General features: G+C 44.8%; 1 protein-coding gene across 3 annotated transcripts in view; it reads left to right on the forward strand.

Moving 5' to 3' along the window:
- plekhh1 (pleckstrin homology domain containing, family H (with MyTH4 domain) member 1) overlaps window positions 1-14,704 on the forward strand; it is a 54,113-nt gene that overhangs the window by 20,600 nt on the left and 18,809 nt on the right. For 2 of the 3 annotated variants that reach the window (XM_069721113.1, XM_069721114.1), the window contains one exon: window positions 7,637-7,819. In XM_069721113.1, coding sequence (XP_069577214.1) covers window positions 7,637-7,819 — 183 coding nt within the window. Of the gene's footprint in view, window positions 1-2,293; window positions 2,493-7,636; window positions 7,820-14,704 lie in introns of those variants that run through there. The other variant, XM_069721115.1, reaches the window with a different exon arrangement.

A 14,704-nucleotide genomic window follows, 5' to 3' on the forward strand; every position in this document is an offset into this window, starting at 1 on the left:
CCCTGACACACCAAACTCAGATGGAGAACATGCATGTGATTTTGTCTTACTCAAGTGTTTATATATGATCATTAGATTTGACTTCCATGTCACGCAGCGTCTCACGTCCCCATCCACGTTCTGCATACATCAGCCGCTGAGAAGTTATTGTGCTTACTTGCGTGTATGTTCCCTGCCTCTGTCTGATTCTGTATTTGTGCTCCTTCAGTCAGTGGACGCAGCAGGGCGTGTCACACCACTGCATGCCTCTTACATTAACGCGCAAACTTAAAAAAAAAAAAAAAGAATATGCCATGGTTTCATTTCAGGCCATATTATAATTAGATTTAGTTTTTCAGCGTTATTATAACAAGAGACTTGAAACTCTTTTAACCGCTGCTTGACGGTTTATCATCATATGCTGTGTGAGTGTAAAAAAGAAGCTTGTAAATGCTGTGAATTATTTATTTGCGTGTAACATGCTAAAGATTGAAATGCTCAGACAGACATTATAAAATGTTCCAGATGGAGATGTGCGAAGACTCGATGAGAGGAAACCGATCTTCCCACCACAAGTCTGCCGTTCTGATTGAACCCCATTTGTTTCCAAACTACACACTGCTGATTAAAGCAGCTTGACTCCGAACTATTTCTGACATTTCGAGGGAATCCTTGAGAGGGTTTAGAGAGTAAAGGCCAGGACTCTGAACGGGATGCAAGACCTGAGCACACTTGAGTTTTGTTGGTGTGCTCTTAAAACCCTCCCAAATTATCCCCTCACAATTCTTTTACTACCCACATAATGATTCATTACAGTTGCAAAGCTCCATACGTCGGTTTAACAACTTTTGATTCCAGTAAAGGCCGGCCTGCAAGCCTCGCCAATAAACAAACACAATGCAATTAGGCTACTTAAAAACCTAAAACTGTTCAATGCCCACACATGGTGGTCCTTAAAGTTCTTGATTTTTAATTAAAGGTAAAATACAGACTCTTTAAAATTACTGAAAGTCCACAAAAATGGGTGTTACTCATCTGTTACTTCACGTGGATGTGGATGATTAATGTACAGAGTTTGACACTAGAAGGCTGTTTTCACATTCATCTCATGCTGGAGATTGAAGGTTTCTCTGTGCTCACCTTAAATCCGAGTTCAAGGCGTGTACGCACAAGCAGAACTTTGTGATGTTACAAAAAGGTCTGAAACTGACCAGCGTGCACAAGTGTGGCATGGAAACATGAAACATCCAGTGCACAGAATGGACTTTTCTATGAAGTAAGACACATTTATCAGCTACATTTTATACATTAAAGATATTGACATGTTCACAGATTGATTTTTCAATAAGAAAGAAGAAGCTGTTGAGTTTTTTTTTTAGCCATGTCAGACAAATAATCTCTGGGGCAGTCGGACTACCAGACTGAAAATCTCAAAAACTATTCTATGGATTGCTATGAAATTTTATACAGACATTCATGGTTCCTAGATGATGTATCCTAAAAAAAAACTGCTGATATCTAGACGTTTCCTTTAGCCCCTTCTCGAGGCTGACATCTGTGGTCTTAAAACATGTCTGGAGGGGATCTTAAACCTGCAATGAGGAACTTTCAACTCTCCCCTCTGCCAGTGAAAGTCATTACAAAAACTCTGTCCATACTTACTCTGTCACTACTGTTGTGGCTGTAAAACGGTGGATGAACTGTGGATAAATGTTGGATAAATGAAATAATAGATGTCACGAACACCAAAGAAATTAAGCATTTCACGATTAAAATTGTATCCATTTGGTCCGATAACCTTCGAAAAGTCTATAAGAGCTACTTGACTGACTTAATTTATTTCCATTTAAGTTGGGATGGAGGTTAATTTAAAGTTAGTGCACAAGCTCTGCCTATAGGGCCAGTTTGCATTCATCAACGTCAAACCAGACACATGTAAAAACTGCACCGGGGCTGATAGGTTTAATCAGCAGTGGGTGAACTCATTAGGCTTGATTGTAACTGAAAGTTCATTTACATGTAAAAGTCCTGCACTTCAGCTTTAGATCTCTCCTGTGTGTCACTGTAGATTCTGGATTTATTATAGTATAACTTTATAGGGGTAACAGACTTTTTCCTTTCAGCCCAGAGAAATCTTCACTAGACTGTGTTTACATCTTAAAGGGAAAACCCAAATGCAATATCCTGAGCAGCTCCTGCACACAAGGGGGCCTGACTCCTGGAGAAATTTGATCCCTCATTCGGCCCTTTAAAGGAAAATGGGATGAGTCTGTTGAATGGAGCTGTGAGTGGGTTCCACTGAAGTCTAGCGCTCCAAAAGAAAAGCAGAAGGGCAGCAGTGGGACGGGACGTGGAAACACCGAAATGAAAAAAATGAATGAGAGAAGGAAGTGAAACGTCGACGCAGTGGAGGAGACATTATGAGCTGAATTGCGACGAATTACCAGGGAAGGTGTCCGTGAGCGGAGAAACCCGAGCGAGGAGGGGAGGGGGGGAGACAACAAAGTCACAAGGTAAAGTAGCTGTGAAGGACTCCGATAAACCACACCGATTTATCTCTTTTGAGTTATATGCAGTTTTGACCAGTCTCTCCTTGATTTTAAAGGACACATTTTACGCGCGTCGCTGGAGGCAGTTTGGGACAAAAGCCGCCGGTGCAGCTGTGTTTTCTGAGAAATGTCTGATGCCTGCTTGAATTTCTTTCTCTTTTTTTTTTTTTTTTTTGCTGACCAACGGGTTTACGCTCGCTGCTATTCTGCTAAGCAGTGCGCACACCTGTTCCTTGTGGCCTTTTTTTGTACAAAATCCTGACCACTGCGCGCCCTTGGAGGCGCCTTAAAACATTTATTTTATTATAGCTGCAGCCTACTTAAACGTGGAGGAAGACAAAAAAAAGAAACATTTGTGTGCGTTGGTTTTGCATGACTGCAAAGCAAAGTGGGCACATTTGGGTTTGCCACACATGCATAATTAACATTTTTCTCATCTTTTTGTGTATGTGGAGAATTGATAATACGTCTACATATCAATCTGACTTCTTTAGCTGGAGCCATTGCTGTGATGTATTCTCAGGCTGGTGCCTGAGCAGGAGATGTGTGTTTTGTCCCACACTTGGATGCTTAAAATTGTCTCTTACTATAACTCCCCCCCCCCACCCCTGAAACACAGGCCTTCCTCCATGCCCTGCACTGCTGCTGCAAAGTCACCACTTTAAAAAGTGCCTGTGTGTGTGTGTGTGTGTGTGTGTGTGTGTGTGTGTGTGTGTGTGTACGCGCACGCGCACGCAGGACAGGAGAGCTGCAGAGGTAGATGTTTACACCTCAGTGCAGAGGAATGTCAGGTCCTGTATTTAAAAAAGCTGAGACTGATAATGAGCGTGGTCAGTTTCCCAAGGCCTGTCATTAACCGGGAGAGAGCTGCATGCAGGTTTGCTCACCGGTAAAAAGGTGAGAGGAGGAGAGGACGTAGAGGGAAGAAGGGGAGGATGGGAGGGTGGGAAAGGTGCTGCTGGAGGAGAGGGAAGAAATGCGGGACGCTGGAAAGCGAGAGGTGTCGGAGGAGACGTGAAGACAAGACAGATAAGAAGATAAATGGGAGGAGGATAAACCCGAGGTATATCATGATTTAAAAATGTCGGCTGAAGACTTCCACTGGCCTCTGCAGTGTTTCAAACGTCTAATCTGAGCAATTGCTCGCTTAAAATTGCCTTTTGAATCTGAATTATTGCACGGCTGTTACAAAAAACTAGGGCAAATGCTTTTATTTATAATGTTTTAAAACATTCCTCCTTTTTTGCACCCGGTGACGTAAACCTCTCCATGAATGGGGTCAAAGGTTAAGAAATGTGAACTGGAGATTTTCACCCTTTACGTGTAGGAGTGTGTCCCAGCTGTAACAGTAATGTGAGGCACTAATTTAAACAAAATAGTGGGAGGCCTATACTTGACTGGATGGGAGTCGATGGAGGTTCCCCCCTCCCCCTTTGTTAAACACATGGGGGCCGTGGAGCAGGAGATAAGGCCATATTTAACACACTCACACTTGACTCCTCATGCTCTCCGACAATTTGTCCGTGTTACCTCCTCGTACACACACACACACACACACACACACACACACACACACACACACACACACACACACACACACACACACACACACACACACACACACACACAGACATGCGCGCTGATGGGAGTCTCTTATATTTTGAAATGTAGGGAAGCCAAGTTGGACCTCGCCAGAGACGACAACAGTGGGGATTTGAAAATGTCTGGTGGGGATGAAATCACTGCACCACCTACTCGCTTACATCACCACAGCTGCATGTTCACCAGTGTGTGTGTGTGTGTGTGTGTGTGTTTGTGTCTGTGTCTGTCTGTGTGTGTGTGTGTGTGTGTGTGTGTTTCCAATCTATTTTCTCTGTGTATCTCCATCTGCGTCCGTCAGCGCTCCGGTAAGAGAGCGCTGAAGAGTTACGACTGTCCGCAGGGCGTGTGTTTGAATATGCAATGATTTAAGGAGGTTTCTAGTGACTGGAGAGTCGCGCACGTGCTCACTGCGTCCCTCTATGGAGCAGCGACGTACCCTCACTCCTCTTCTGTGATTGGGGTGGCCAGATTCCAACTAACCAAATGTTGGGCAAAGGCTGTGTCTGTGTGGGACAAAGTGGGACACGTTAGATGCTGAGCGGTAGCTCTAAAATGTTCTAATGTTCTAAAATGTTCCACTTGGAACATAATAACGCACAAATAGATAAGTGAAGGACTGAACTGTTATATTTCATTTCAATGCAACTGTCCAAACTCCCACATCGAGTAAACACAGTGAGCATAAAAGGAAGCTAAATTTTCGCAGCGGATGGCCTTATGTGGTGCATACTCCATCAGTTTGCTGACCTGTATGGTTGCAATGCTGCAGAGTGTGGTGAACAAGAGTTATTATTTCACTCCTGTTTCCTCATCTGTCTGGCAGTCATCTTTGTGGTTTGGGTGAAATTTATTTTGTTGTAGCTGCATTTCCATATTTCCGACATTTTGAACATGGCCTCAATATGTGGGACACCGGATAAGAGATGAAAACGCTGTGCAGTCACAAAGCCAGACAGAAACATCACACGCTCGTCACGTCCAAATCATTTTATCACTATCTGTGACAGCTTTAGAGTAAAACTCTGCTTGTGCTGGATATCAGATCTCCCCTCACTACGAGGAACACTGCCGTATAGCTGTCAAGTGTAGCGCAGTGGAAAGCAGACGTCTGCAGCGGCGGCCGTAGAAACGATCCTGCCGGGATCGTTGCGGTGGCGTTTCCTATTCGGTCGTCTTTCCCCGGTGTTTGCTCTGGCCGTGGCAGCGTGCGAGTTCAGCTTGCGACTTAGATTGGAAGCGGAGAAGCTCCGAGGGCCCCTTCACGTTTGCATGTCTGCAGCCAGGAGAGGACTCGCCGTTCATGGGCCCTACATCTCTCACCTCCCCTGCACCCATCCGACTGTGGGTGGCCCAAAACGTGGATCTATACCGTGTAGTTTTCCTGGAATGCATGTTTTTTTTTGTGGCTTCTCCACCTGAACGTTTTCCTGCGCTGGCGTGTGTCCCCGACAAACACTCGGGAGAAGATACAGCAGAGGAAAATAGTATTTATCCGACCAACATAACAGAGGACTCGATGGAAAATTGTCCTCTTCGCTTCTGTAAACTGTCCCACGATGGAAAAGGAGGAAATTATTCCAGTTCAAATTATGTCGGGCTCTGTTACTCCCACACACACACACACACACACACACACACACACACACACACACACACACACACACACACACACACACACACACACACACACACACACACACACACACACACACACACACACACACACCGTGAAAATGACCTCATTCTTGTAGGTGCTGTGGGCTTGATTTCATCCCACTCTGAGGCAGCGAACAGAGAGGAGCTCTGACCTCTTGTAACCTGTGGTCGCCTTCCTTCCTCTGCCTCCTCTATAGAAAGCCACTCTTGCTGACTAATCAATTGGGTTCCTGGCAGAAGTGGGCCTGAGCCATAACACATCCCCCCTCTGTGTCCGACAAGCAGTGGAGTGCTAAAGGAGTCGGTTCGGGGAGAATTAGCATGGCAGTGCTGAGAGTCTTTAAGCAGCAAATGGCTTGTTTACACCCAGCTGTTTGAGCTCCGTCGTGGAGAGGAGGGCCTGGTTTGCCACAGTGTGACCCGGAAGTGCTCATTCAAAGCTGACTGTGATCCCACCTCTTCCCCACGCTGGCTTTACTTGACCTTCATACCCTCTGAGGTTTTCCCCAGAGAGAGAAAGAGAGATGTTGGTAGATGGACCTGGTCTGTCCGGCCTGGTTACAGCGGTCGGCTGCTGAAACCTCCACATGCAGGACTTCTGTAATTTGTCTGCGAGACCTGTATTTATGAGCACGCTAATTGCAGGGAGCGCCACGGTGCCGTTATAGACGCTGGACTTTGAACGGTGTTCTGCTGTTCTGCTGACGGCGTCTGGCTGCACTTCGAAGTGTCTGAAAATGAAGCCTTTTCTAACTTTCATTTATTTTAAAAAGTTCACTCAAAGGTGCTCACTTCTCCCCTTGAGTTACAACACCCAAAGCTGATGATCATTATGGATCCTTGTATTGTAGTTCACACAGAGGACCTTTAACCTTTTTGTGAATGAGTGTCTTGCCGAGACAAATAGCCACCAGTCGATCCTCCTTCAGGTAAAAATAACTTCAGCGCCCCAGTTTTCCCACATTCAGCACTCGGCCCCCCATTCATTGTCACACATTCTTTCCTCTTTTCTTTTTTGCCTATGCAAGCTGACCCCCCCCCCCCCCACCCCACCCCACCCTCTCTCGCTGTGATGGGACTGTCATGCAGAAAGACACCATTGTGCCGCGCAAGGATCCCGTTTCGCTCCTTTCCTTGTAATTAAGAAGGGATTGCATGGCTGGACAGGGGTGGTGGTGGTTGTGGGTTGGGAGGGGAGAGGGAGGGAGGCAGACCGGGGGTGGGGGGATTGGGTTAGTAGGTAATTTGGCTAAAAAGCAGAGAGCTGACCTGCTTTGCGGTTGGCAGGCCCGGGAGAGAGCCGGCACGCTAGAGCCAGCTCCCCTGCCGACACCAGAGCCTCCCCGCTGGGGTTTTGTTCAGTGTGTGTGGGCATGTGGAGAGAGACTGAGGACGAGGTGGAAGGAAAGATTCAGGCTGCGGGGACCTCTCTTAACGTGTGTGTGTGTGTGTGTGTGTGTGTGTGTGTGTGTGTGTGTGTGTGTGTGCGTGCGTGTGTGTGCGTGTGTGTGTGTGTGCGTGGGCAACGCAGAAAGTGAGAGGAAGCTTTCAATAAACTTGTGTCACTGTGGACTCATCATTAGCGTGCGCTTTACTCATTTCCTCAGTGAATCATGGGAAATGCGGTCACCAAGGAGCCCAAATCACAGTATTTATTTCTTGTCTTGTGCAGTAAATGAAAACAGAAGCTGAACTGCTCAAAGGAATAGAATTACAGGGTTATTTGTGCGTCCCGTTCAGAGTGATGCGTCTCATTTGGTGTCTTTATACTTTAGATTTAGAGTTTTTTGACATTGTAAACGTCAAACCATACAGGCATGAAGTTCATGAAGTGTTTTTCTGTCTTTCAGTGCGGTCTGAGTCCAGAGGCAGAGCTCCGAGTCCTCGCCATGGCGGACGTGCTGGAGAGCAGCGGGGCAGGAGCTGTTGGAGCGGCCAGCGTGGACTGGCAGAAACGCTGTGTCGCTCTGGAGATGCAGCTGCTGAGGTTCCGGCTGCAGGCGGGGAAAATCCGAGAGCTGCTGGCAGAGAAGGTGAGAGAGAAAAGCATCATGGGTAGTACATTGAGCAGAAGCCGTATCCAAAATCATTCCCTCGTTTTACTACGGCGTAAAAGACTCTCGATAGTTTATCCACTGGTGAGCTGTAAATTGAGACTTTAGAGACTTTCCAATCATCGTGTTGCTTTGGCTTTGACAGCTGTGGTCACACTCAGCATTTAGACACAGATACAATGAGAGTAAATATAGTGCATTGTAATAATAAATGGTGAGTGATTTGTCTCTTCTGGAGCCGGTTGCAGCAGCTTTCTGCAACTTCAAACTTGGCCTCGTTAAGTTAAAGTGATTACTTAGTGGAGAATTACATTACATTAAAACCAGTTGCATCGCACAAACTGCAGTAGTTCTTCCAAAGAAACGAAATGTTTACAGCCAGAATCTACCTTATGCAGCTAACTGAACAAGTTAGCAAGCTGGCGTAACTGACAAAACTAACGTTACAGCTAATATAATAACACATGACCAGTTAAAGATGGAAGAGCAAAAGATGTGTTGGACCTATTCTAAACTTCATGTGAAACCCACATTGAGGATTGTGAGGGATCACATGAACACACCAAACCGAGATGGGAAATGTTTGATGGGAACCGTTTTTTGAGTTTCCTAAAGTGTGAGTTTTCTTTAAAGCTCTATCTTGCAAAAAAAAATAGGTATTTTGGAATTCACTTCCATACTACTGTTGAAAATACATCACACTTTGGTTCTGTTGAGTTTGAGCTTCACTCTTGTCCTTTTGTCCAGTCACTCTCTTTTTTTTTTTCCTCTAAGCTTCCTCCGTCAACGTCCTTTTTGGTCTCTTTGCTTCTGCCATAATGTCCGTACTGGGAACACTGAGTCAGCTTCTCCTTTATAGGCAGCTGTTAGCGTTAATGCGGTAGATCAACCGAAGTTACATAGTGCCAGGACAGGAGTTTGGGACGTGGAGTGGGAATGAAGGAGGAGCCGTTCTCCTTGTTACAAGTCAGAAAATGATTCTGAAGCGTTTTTTTCAAGGTGAAATAGTTGCATTATGTTGCTCTGATATCTTCTTTTGCCGAGTTTGTCACTGCAGCTGAGGGTCAGATAAAAGATTGAACAACAACTGTTACATCTAAAATGCCTAAAAAACAACCTCTGAAAGAGGAATCTAGTAAGTTTTGTCGTAAAACAAAATTATGGGTCACAAGCTTCGGAGCCATTTTTAGTGAGCAGTGAAGTCCGGCAAAATTCACAATTATAGGAGTTAACTGGATTTTGTGTGTGATTTTGTCTGTTTTGTTCGGCTTAAGCTACGGGATGCATCGCGTGTTCCAACTGATGATTCGATACGGCAGTTATGCGTCAACAGTTCAGCATGGACTGGATCTGTTTCTGTTTGAACCGTAGTGCTACCGAGGAAATTAGATTTAAATGTGTCATGCCACTTTCATCTGCATGAGAAGCCATAACTGTCAGATATATTTTTGCCCGAGCAGGCGATGCTGCTTCTTCGTCACCTCCCACTTTTAAGTGGTTTTCTATGCATGAGGAAACAATTAAAAGCATGTGGCTCGGTTAGAAATACAGGTGTGGATGACTGTGTGTTGATGTGTGAGGAAAGGCAAATTAGATTATACCCTTCTCTTTTGGTAAACACGTTGGTCCACTCATTGTGTGTCATCAGAGGTTGTCTACAGTTTCAGCCAAAAGGGAATATTTAACTTTTTAACTCATCGCTTCTGGTACTTCCCCTCCAGTTAGGGGGAAATAACCACCAGCTGTCGGCCAAAAGCTTGTAAAACTGTGGCTGTTGTAAAGCCAGACACTTTGGAATAGTAATCAGCTGTCATCGGGAGATTCACCGCTGAAGTGTTTGGATTAGAGGAAGAAATCTGTCTTTGACTTTTCTACTGTTTTCAGTTGATTAAGATAGGGGTAGTTTCTTAGTGCTGCTTTTGTTTGTCACAGTGGTTCGCTCTCTGTATCATCTCTAATCCAGAGCAGAAGAGTGGTTCAGTCAGTCGGTCAGCAGGATGTTTACAGTCCAAGCATAACCCTCTGGCTGATAACAGCAAGGAAGACTCCCTGCTGTGTCCTCTGTCAGGTACTGTCAGTTCTCCGGCTTCTCTGGGAAATCACGTGCTGCACGTAAACACACATGATAATATTTACAAATGTGAGAGACAGTCATTAGTAAATTCTTGAAGAAGAATAAACACCAGCCAAAGGGATTTTTCACAACCTGGCAACCTCCATCAGCTGATTGCTTTCAGCAATAACACAAAAAGACCAAACTAATGACAAGCATCACCCGTGGAGACAATATCTTATAATCTTATTCCTCCATGGTGAAGATTTGCACTGTTGTCCAAAAACACCCCGAATCAATGAGCAACAATGGCTGCCATGTTTCTTTATTCACATTCCAGGTCTCTGATTTGTTCAGAATTTTAAGCAAGGTCGAAGTTTGGCTTATTATCAGCTGTTTCCACCGGTTGAGGAAACCAGATGTGACCATCAGACCCTATAAAACGATACAAGTAGCCTTGGACATCCCTGAATACCTTCCCGGGTTTCTACTAATTATTTTATGATTTTATAACTCTGTTTTCCAAAAATGTTAGGATGCTGTGTAAAATGTCAATAAATGTTAAAGCTGAGATTTTTTTTTTTCCTCTTTTGGGGACGGCTGTGGCTCAGAGCGGGTTGCCCATTAATCGCAAGGTTGGCAGTTCAATCCCCGGCTCCTCCTGTCCTCATGTTTAAGTGTCCTTGGGCAAGACACTGAACCCCAAGTTGCTTGCAATGGCGTACCATTGGTGTGTGGAAGTATTCCTGAAGGCGAGCACCTTGCATGGCAGCTCAGCCTCATTAGTGTGTGAATGGCTGAATGGAAAACAGTGTAAAAAGCGCTGAGGTGATAAAACGCTATACAAGTGCAGACCATTTACCAAGTGATAAAATCAGACCTTTACAGGCAAGATTATAAATGTGAACGTCATCTTTCTGCAGCTAGTTACCAAGCAACATGTCAAATAGTGACCAAAAAAATGACCAATGGCTAAAAAAGCCATTATTTACATCTTGATTCGCCTTATTAAAGATTGGTACCCACATTCTCACACACACATGCGTGTCTCTATATAGTTGTGAGGACACCCATCGACATAATGCATTCTCTATAGCCCCTTACCTTAACCATCACAACCAAGTGTCTAACCTCAAACCCTTACCCTAATTACAACCTAAACCCTAAAACCAAGTCTTAACCCTCAAATTGCACCTCAAAAGTTGTGAAGACCAGCTTAAGGTTGTTTTTTTTTTAACCAAAATTGGTCCACACAACTACAGCACACACACACACACACACACACACACACACACACACACACACACACACACACACACACACACACACACACACACACACACACACACACACACACACACACACACACACACACTTTCACAAGCATACTGCATGTGCACTGTTACCTTCTCGTTTTGTAGATTTTCATTACAGCCATGAGGCCAAGAATACCAGTTAGTTTAAACTGGACTAATTCCTCGCCATCTTTTTCTTGCATTTGTAAAAACACACACTTCTTCTTATAGCTTCCTTTTGACCATGTTGCCAAAATCATTAGGTTTGTGCGTGCGTGCGTGAAAAGGTCAATTAATCTCTTGTTTTTTTTTCTTTCCCTCCTCCTCTCATTAACACACGTGCTTATACGGCACGCTCTGACGCATACAAACACACAGTGCTGAGCGGGGTTTAAGTGGAGGCCCGTGCTGCCGCCGAGTGTGTTTTTCTGAGTTTTTTTTTTTTTTTTTTTGGAGGGGGGAGGTGGGGACGCTGAGTGACTACCATTCCGTCATGTTATTGCTGTTTGGAAAAGACTGCTTCACGCTCTTCATCTCCTCTCTTGCCAAGTTAGGAGTGTTTTACGCATTGACCCACTTTGGTATGGAAAAACATGAAAAAAAAAAAGAGAAAAAAAAAAAAGAAAGAAAGTTGACGTGGTTGCCTGTGACATGGCATTTATCTCCAGAGGCTGACTGTGAGTCAGAGAGAGTGAGAGAAGGAGATGCTCCATTTGCCTTGTGAGGAGGCTAACGGGACGATTACTGCAGTTACGAAATTTGTTTGAGTGGTGGTCAGTTGTTGGCTTATAAAAGCTCAAACTTCCCCGTAAACAAAGAACTGAGGAGGGGGGATTTGAAAAGACTGGGTGGAGTGTTTGCTGCAGATGACACGTGATGTCACACATCTATGACAAATTACATTCACCTGGCGCGAAGGGCAAAACGCTGTTGGTTTGACTGAGAGCAGTGGTATAAGTCAGCGAGGAGGACTCCAGAAAGGTCACGAGCTTGCTATTGATGTGCGTAAACATTTATTTTTATGAGAAGACTTGTTTGGATCCTTTTAATAGTTCAGCTGCGAAATCTGTGGCTCGTGGTAAGGTTGTGTAGCTGTTCTTGTGGCCTGTGTTTAATTGTCTGAGGGACGGGAGAGAGGTGTCTTTCTCATCTGTCTTACTGATTAAAACGGCATCCTCCATATCTTTGTTTATTTAATGATTTACAGTAGACTTGTTCGTTGGTGCGGTATTTTTCCTCATGTTTTTTGTTTTTAATGTGTGTACGTGCATTAATTTAACTTTTTCAATGTTTTATTTCTCTTCCCTTCATCTGTTACTCCTAAGTCTTGAATAGCGGTTTCAACATGTACTGATTAAACTGGAGCCGTGCACAAGGATGAATGATTAAAGTTGAGAAACCAGTGAAATGCATCAGTAAACAGATATTTTAGAGTGAAAGTAATCATGAATGACTCTTCTTTTCTTTTTTTTTACAATGTACGGTTTAATGTCATGTCATTTTGTGAGGGGACATGTGAGAAAAAACAGTCTGAGTGATTTAGATAAACAAACCACCAGGCTTGAAGCACGGTCTGTGGGATCAGATCTCTGTCAGCTTGTTTCTGACAGCAGGCGCAGACGGATATTTAGCTGTGACGGATCAGTTGGCCATCTGGGAAACAGATGATCTGCTCTCAGCTTATCTCCACCTCTCTGGATATCATCAGTCCCCCTGGAACTCACACTGACACAAAGAGGGACAGCAGCCTGCCTCCCTATACTGCTTATCCAGCAAAATTACATAAATTAAGAGTTGGCATCGCTCTGTGTTTTTCTGTTTCAACATTTCCATACTAAAGGATGAATCTGGAAATGTTATTGTCCCCCAAATCCGTTCAGCTCTTAACTACTTTCTGCTGTCTGCGACTCTCAGCCCCAACCCACTTCTTTTCTAACAAAGAAAAAGTAAATAATGTCTTTAAAACAGACGGGAACGCTGGATTTGTAAGAAAACAGGCGTTGCAATATTGGGGACTATTATAGTGTACGTAATCATCAGAAATTATGACAGCAGGAGACACTTGTCGGATCAATTCTTTGTTGGTTTCATTGGATTTGTTGAAAATCCAATTTTTTTATTTTTTTTATTGAGTACAACTCGAACTGCCGGTACGCAGCTACGAAAAACATCTCGCCCATTTAAGGGTTCTGGGCGGCCGACACATAGTTGTCTCACGCCTGCTCAGCAACTCCGGCTCTTAACAGTTGGACTCTCCAGCGACTTAACAGACCGAGAGCGACACGTAGAGATTAATTGAGAGTACCAGTTTACACAGTCTGTCCATATCTGGTGCCAGCTCGTTGCCACGAGCTCTGTTACCATAGCAACAATATGAACAATATTCAATCTGAGTTCATCTGATAAGACTGTGGGGGTACGTCTACGCTGTGAGCTCATACGCACAAGTATGTTGTGGTCTCCTCTTTTTTCACAGCTGCCAGAAAACTACACCACCAGGAGCAAAAGTCTGATGTCACCCCAGTCTCCACTTTGAGCGTGAACTTAAAAATACTTGTGCTGTGACTTTAACGTAGTTAATTTTGTTCAGTAAAGTTATTTTGCGACTGTAGTCGTAGCTCCTTTTTATATACAGGCTTCTGTTACAGCTTCAAACAAACACGGCTTCACATCACCATAACCGACCGCCACCGCTTTCTGACCTCTACATTGTCCTCCACACGCGACATGGCAGCTGCTCAGGCCGCCTCGTGATTTCTCCTGATCTGAACCTCTCGCGTCTGTCCAACACCGTGACCTCTGAGGTACTTTACCTGAAATTGCTGTTTCGCCAATGGAGGACAAATACTGTTCTCTCTCTCCTCTGGCTGAAGCTCGGTGAAAAGCCTTTGACTCACGATGAAGGCTTTTTACCTTGAGGTGAGGAAGTCGCCCGACGGCCGACCGGTCGGCCTCCGCCTGCGGACGCACCCCGGCTTAAGTGAGTGTTAAGTCTGGCTGCGCGGAAGCGTTCAGATGTTGTGAGTTGGGGGATTCTGGGAATCGGCCGGTCTTTGTGGAGGTGATGAGAAGGCAGACGGAGACAAAAGGGAAAGGGGAGCAAAAATGAGGAGAGGAATTCAGATGCATCTCTCAAGCAGAGTGAATCCATTAGTATGTTTGTTCTCCTTCCAGCCGGGTCACTGAACTCGGAAGAAATGGGCGGCTTGTGTTGAACTTGTGCGTGTTTGAGTATTTGGGGGTATGCTGTGTGTGTGTGTGTGTGTGTGTGTGTGTGTGTGTGTGTGTGTGTGTGTGTGTGTGTGTGTGTGTGTGTGTGTGTGTGTGTGTGCTCCTAGACGTGTGCATACTTGCAGGATGGACAGTGTTTGCATTTGAAAGCACAAGTATGCATGCTTGCACAAAAGGTGACGCAAGCTTGTGCACACACACACACACACACACACACACACACACACACACACACACACACACACACACACACACACACACACACACACACACACACACACACAC

This window comes from Brachyistius frenatus, unplaced genomic scaffold (assembly GCF_029030835.1).
Source record: "Brachyistius frenatus isolate BFR_SWC_R1_liver_20210118 unplaced genomic scaffold, ASM2903083v1 Contig_257, whole genome shotgun sequence".
NCBI classification, from domain to species: domain Eukaryota; kingdom Metazoa; phylum Chordata; class Actinopteri; family Embiotocidae; genus Brachyistius; species Brachyistius frenatus.